Genomic DNA, 6663 nt, shown 5'->3' with positions numbered 1-6663 from the left:
GTAGCTCAGTCGCTCACACACCTACACCCACATCCACACATATATTCATAATCACCCCTGGGACTCACAAGTTCTATACACACACACATACACACCTCTACTCACACACACACGCACACACATATACACCTATCGTCACTATTAGCCCTTTTGACTCACAAGTTCTCTTCACACACACACACACATCAAGATTTGTAATATTCGATTGTATGTCTTGATAAATGAAAACCTTGTTTAATGTTCTAATTGTTTCCAGAATATAGCCGTTTGTACCGGACCGGTGACTACGGCGTCCTGCACAAGGGCGTGGTTCTGTTCGCCGGACGGACCGACTCGCAAGTGAAAATCCGCGGTCACCGGGTCCACCTGCAGGAAGTCGAGCGCGCCGTCACCGCCGTGCCCGGAGTGGAGAAGGGTATACAACTATTATTTGCAATACGCTCGTCCCGGCCCCGCCCGGATGTGGAGTCCTGGAAGTAAAGTCCCGTGTCCCCTAATGGGGTATGGGGCAGATGATATATATCCGTTTCACTGATCGATTTTATTTATTATTGTTTTATCCCAAGGGGGCGTTTAATCGATTTATAAAGTATTCTATCACCCAATCAGCTCATACCCTGTCTGTATACCGAATTTGATCAAAATCCGTTCAGTAGTTTCAACGTGATTGACGGACAAACATCCAAACAAACACACTTTCACATATTATTAGTGTGAGTGTGACAGTGTGATTGTCTTATCACCTGGGCGATCTGGGTAATGGTCATTAACACTCGTGGTATTTCGTAGTGGACGCTAGGTACTCTATACATTGCCTAGGTAGGCGTTTTTAATGTGGTAGTCGAGCACGCTTCGGCACGAATTGGGCCAGCTCGCACCGGGGAAGTACCACACCCCCACAGACCGGCGTGAAGTAGTAGTGTGCTACTGTGTTTCGTTCGGCGAGTGAGGAGAGCGGCGAGTTCCCTCCCCTTATCCTTCTCCGTTCATTCCATATTTCCAGTGGTCAATCCAGATTCAAATTAATATTAAATAAAATAACCTCCGACTCTAATTTTGTTTATTTATTTATTCTTTATTGCTCTTAATAAAGCTACAAAAAACTTAATAAAGTTACATTATAAACAAATGGCGGCCTTATCGCCATATAGCGATTTCTTCCAGACAACCAGACGTACAGAGAGAAATTAGATAGAGGAGAGGAGTAGGGCAGAGCATAAATATAATACGAAAGATTGAATAAAAAGAATTTAAAAATTTTGTGTTGTCGGCCATCTTGAATTTGAAATTTCACGTAGCTTTTTCATTTATTATACATTTATTCATAATTTCTTGTTCCAGGCGTAGTGCTTTGCTACGGTCTAGATCGAGGCAACCCAGAAATCCTTGCTTTCGTGAAGCTGAGTCCTAACGTCAGACTTAGTGCCCACAACATTGAACATACACTGAAAGACGCACTTACCAGCTATATGATACCACAAGTAAGCTATCTTTATTAATTATTATATATCAGAGGTGCGCCCCGGCTTCGCTCGTGGTAAATACATAGCCTATAGACTTCCTCAATAAATGGGGTATCTAATACTGAAAGAATTTTTCAAATCGGACCAGTAGTTTCTGAGATTAGTGCGTTCAAACAAACAAAGCTCTCTTCAGCTTTATAATATTAGTATAGATAAGTAAGTAATCTTTACTAATATAATATGGAGGGAAAGTTTTTTTGTTTGTTTGTACTCTAAAGGCTCCGAAACTACTGGTCCAATTTTGAAATGTCTTTCACAAAAAGAACGCTGCAATATTCCCGAGTGCTATAGGATATTTCTTACCCCAGAAATGTAGCACGGGCGAAGCCGGGGTGAACAGCTAGTGTTTAATAAAATTTAAGTAAATTAAAAAAAAACATTTATGGAAAATAATTATTTTCTACAAAAAAAGCTCGACAACTAGGGGGAGGTAGCACTCTACAGTACATAAATTATTGTTTAAAAAAATTTAACCGATTTAAAGCAAAAAACAAATTAATATTACTAGTTATAAGCGCTTCCCATCTATTTGAAGTCGGTGCCAGCCCTTAAAAAATGAATACTAAGAAGTGTAAAAGAAAATATTTATAAGTATTGTATTCAATTATTTATATTTTTTCTATATTTATTTTGTATTCTAGGTCATTATCATAGACGAATTACCTCTACTAGTGAATGGCAAAGTGGATAGACAGGCTCTGCTGAAGATGTATGAAAACAACAATAATAACGGTAAGTTTCCTTATCGACCAAATTGAAGCTTTTCCCTTCATCATTTCCCATCTGTCCCGCATTCACTATCCTATACTACATAAAAAATAAAAAAATAAAAAAAAATTCTTAAACTGTAAGTTGACATCCCTAGGCTCTGCGTAACCGGTATCCTACTAATTTGTCAGTATGTGTATGTGTATGCTTGTTCACGCAAAAACTACTAAACCGATCGCAATGAAATTTGGTACGTAGACAGCTGGACAACTGGAATAACACATAGGCACCTTTTTATTCTGATATTCCTACGGGATATGGGCTTACGCAGGTGAAACCGCGGGGTGCAGCTAGTAATGCATAAAATTGTAACCCGAATGTTACTGATCGCCATTTGTCGACAATTTCGCGGCAATCCAGCATCACTATCAGCACGTATTGCAATCAAGCGGTATAAATAACAAAAATTCTGCTGTCCCGAGTTATGTAGTAAACTTATATATAAAAATACCGTGTCACAATTTTATTTTTTCCGTCTTTAGAATATTGCTGGGTAACTTTTTATTAATGAGAAGTAGAAACTACAATCAATTTGTTCTTTTTTTTGTTTGTTTCTAAGCTAAGCGTGTAAACACGGTGTAAATAATTTTATTTCTCTATAAGTGATTAAAATGTAATCTTTAGAGAAATAAATCTTTAACCGTAATTCGAGAAATCGAAAACCGAGATAAATGTTAAGAAAATCTTTTCTCATCCCTCCCAGACGATTCCACGGTATCCCTAGAGCTAGACTACTCTGGAGTGCGGCCAGAGCAGCTGGCGGCGGCCAGGGCGCTGCTGGGCGCCGTGCGCGAGGCGGTGGGGCGCGGCGCGCGGGGGGCGCTCTCGCTGCGGGCCGGCTTCTATGAGCTGGGGGGGAACTCGCTCAACTCCATATATACGATCACGAGGTTGAGGGACAAGGGGTATTATATTGGTGAGTTTTCTTGTCGTGGATCTAGTGCTGATGTTTGTTGGTTTTTTTAATGTAATAGCGGGCAAACGAGCAGGCGTCACCGGTAAGCGGTGATTGACGCCGCCCATAAGCATCCACGCAACCTGGAGAGTTGCGGGTGTGTTGCCGGCCTTTAAGAGACGAGTAAGTAGCCTTTAAGTGCGTTATAGGTAAGTTCATACAACGAATAACCAACTGCCGTGAAACCTTTAGTAAAACTAGACGGAACACAGAGGGTTGTCGGTAGGTAAGGTTGTTTTGTTGTTCAGAGATTGAATCTGAAAGAGCTACAGCTTAAAATTCAGAATTTTTTACCATTTTAATCAATTTCATATCAAGGAAGAAGCGTGTAAGTTAAGGATTCTTCTTGATCTCAACCAAGAAATCAATCAAAGATCCGGCTGAATGTGGCTGCCAATACGTAACCTGCAATAAAAAGCTGTTTTAAAAATACCTAAATGCACGCAATATAAATATTTCAGATATCAGTGACTTCATTGGAGCAGCAAATCTTGGAGAGGTACTGCAACGTCTGACCACAAACCCTGATAGTGTCAGAGATTCTGATGACGGTAAATTCAATGTCGTCCCCATGAGGGATGATCACAGGGAACAGGTTATCGAGTAAGTATCTACACTAGATGATGCGTGTGACTTTGCCCATGTTGATGTAACATTTTCGGTCAGACACTATTTTCTGAAAGAGAATAATGGGATATACATACTTACGTAATATCAGTTATCTATTTAGGATAGTTTCGCCACAGTTGGTATAAACGTTCAGGTTCAGGTTCATGTCGCGGAATAAGATAATATATTAGAGAATAGACGAATAGTAGCATACAAATAAGTTTTAAAAATTCTGAATTATTGCAAGATGGTATCATAATTTTGGTTAATTTTGTGTACATTAAATGAGTTGTAGTGGTTCTGTACCGCAGATATTTTCCCAACATTTTCTTATCACGGCAAAAGGCTTTTGCAGTTAAAAATAATTGAATAAATATTATTTCCAGAATGATCGTATCGTCGTTCTACGAGAAAGCGGAGCTGGAGCAGTTCCTCCGGCACGAGATAGACACGCGGGACTACGCGCACTGCGTCAGCGCGTGCTGGGAGCCGCTGCTGCAGGCCGGCCTCAGCGTCGTGCTGGAGGATCGTGAGTCTTATTGCTGTGGTGTTAGGGTTCATTGTGCAACATGCGTCAAGATAGTCATATTCGTCCATTGGCTTGAATTCCTTTGTCTAAAAGTATTAATTAAGATAAGGTTTTCATTTTTTTGAATATGCCATATCGTTGAAAACTTAGCTGGGTATGTGTGTAATAAGAAATTTAAACCATCACATTCATAATTATTGGGTCATGGTGGTGGCAATGACGATGACGATGATGATGATAATGAAATGCCAACAATAATCATCACAGACTCCGGCAGCCCAGTGGCAGTGGCTCTGAACTTCGATGCACGTGACGAGCCCGACATCTCGCTGTCCGGGGGACTCGCTAAGATCATGACTTTCCTAGAGGCTGTGGAGAGCACTGTGCGGGATACCATGCTACCTGCTGGGAAAGGTTTGTATACTTTGTTTGAACTAACTATGAGAATTTAATGTTTGGTTTTATTGAATTCTATTTGTATAACTCAAAGGAGACTGACTGACATAGTGATCTATCAAAGCACAGCCCAAACCACTGGACGGATCGGGCCGAAATTTGGCATACAGATAGATGTTATGTCGTAGGCATCCGCTTAAAAGGTTTTGTTAAATTCTACCCCCAAGGAGATGAAAGTTTGTACCATGAAAATTAATTAAGATCGCGCGGGCGAAGCTACGGGCAACAAGTAGGCGGTTTATGAGTGAGATTTTTTTAAAGAAAAGAAAAAATCTGATAAAGAGGCAGGATTGGAACCCGCATTTTCTAAACCGTAGCAACGCCTATCCTCTCTGCTTAATTAAAATCTCAGTATGAAAATGTTCGTTTACGCACAAAAACTACTAGATCAATTCCGAAAATTCTTGCACCAATAAATAGCTGTACTATATTCCAAGGTTGCCTGGATGATTGCTTCAAAGCGATAAGGCAAAGGTGCAATAAATGTTTTTGTGTGTGCGCCTTTTTTTATGTTATAGCGGGCTGGTGGTTCGTTGATGAACCATGAACATTCGCAGAGGCTCAGACCTCTGAGCTGAGCTTTTAAGGGATAAGGGATCAGGAAAGGATTGATGACTGGAAAGAAGGAATGGACTGGGAAGGGCTAGGAGAAGGAAATAGGCCTTGGGCTCCCCCACTCACCGTACGAAACACAATAGCAAGCTATTATCTCTATGTGTGCATTGTACAATAAAGCTTTAATAAATAGCTGAATCTTCTGTGTCTGACATTGGAAAGTTGACAGTTGACAGTTGCAGTGATACATTGTTCTCATATGTTTTTAATTATTACAAATAATTTAATCAACTTCTTAAACTTTAAAAGTGAATAAAGTGACATTAAATACCTAATTGTTCGTGTGAAAAGTTATCGTGGTTATATAACGCGCTAATAAATAACTGTGAGTACTTTAAGTGAACAGCTGACTAACAGCTGATCTTACGTTACCCTCAACCGGACAGCTGATCGCTATAAACACTTCTACTTACTTCTTTCCGTCCTAGTACTAGTGAAATATTAACTCATTTACACTGAATGCTGACCATAGCTTGTTCGACACTCAAAATATATTTAAAAACTTTCAAAATATATTTTAAAACATAAAATCGAAGAAATAAGCTATCTTTATTGCCATCTGTCGGAACGTGCTTGAATTATTGTTAATCAATACAATATCATCATCATGGCCAATAAATGTAATGCATGTGGAAAGTTCTTCGCATCGGCAGATGGCGCTAAATGCAATAAATGTAGCACGATGTATCATAAGCCATGTTGTAGCCCAGATGCCCGTACAAACGCGAAGTGGATATGCAAAGCGTGCAAAGCTAGAAATAATAAAACAGCCGAGGCGGATTCTGTCCCCGATCGTGAGGTGGATGTTTTTCTAGATGTCGAGCAACAGCAGGGATCTCCTTCTCTTCTAACGGAAATAAAACTCCTGCGGTCGGAGCTATCTAGCTTTAGACTTGAGATGTCTAGACTAACAACCTTGGTTTCTGGTTTCGGTACGCGACTCGACGGTTTGGAGGAACGCGTATCAGAATTGGAAAGTAGATCGTGCTGCGATAATCTTGAGTCCATAGACCTATTAAAGAAGCAATTAAATGAGTCTCAACAGGAGAATCTACTAAATGATGTCGAGATTACCGGCGTATGTGAAAACAATGGGGAGAATCTCTTACACGTCGTTACAACTCTAGCACAAAAGATAGGTTTATCAATTGAGGAGCGCGACATAGTGAATGTTCGTAGACGCGGGATGCGGCGACAAGTGGAAACCG

At 40.3% G+C, this 6663-nt stretch overlaps 1 protein-coding gene across 1 annotated transcript in view; it reads left to right on the top strand.

Moving 5' to 3' along the window:
• The window catches only part of LOC119837875 (tyrocidine synthase 3), a 30201-nt gene that overhangs the window by 20552 nt on the left and 2986 nt on the right, over positions 1–6663 (top strand). The window contains exons 8-15 of the mRNA XM_038363656.1: positions 1–40; positions 245–415; positions 1342–1481; positions 2165–2255; positions 2995–3207; positions 3708–3849; positions 4242–4384; positions 4652–4798. The exon at positions 1–40 is cut by the window's left edge and continues 89 nt beyond it. Of these exons, the coding sequence (XP_038219584.1) occupies positions 1–40; positions 245–415; positions 1342–1481; positions 2165–2255; positions 2995–3207; positions 3708–3849; positions 4242–4384; positions 4652–4798 (1087 nt within the window). The remainder of the gene's footprint in view (positions 41–244; positions 416–1341; positions 1482–2164; positions 2256–2994; positions 3208–3707; positions 3850–4241; positions 4385–4651; positions 4799–6663) is intronic.

This window comes from Zerene cesonia, chromosome 29 (genome assembly GCF_012273895.1).
Source record: "Zerene cesonia ecotype Mississippi chromosome 29, Zerene_cesonia_1.1, whole genome shotgun sequence".
Lineage (NCBI taxonomy): Eukaryota > Metazoa > Arthropoda > Insecta > Lepidoptera > Pieridae > Zerene > Zerene cesonia.
Note: the sequence above shows the minus strand (reverse complement) of the source record. Positions and strands in the feature narration are given on the sequence as shown.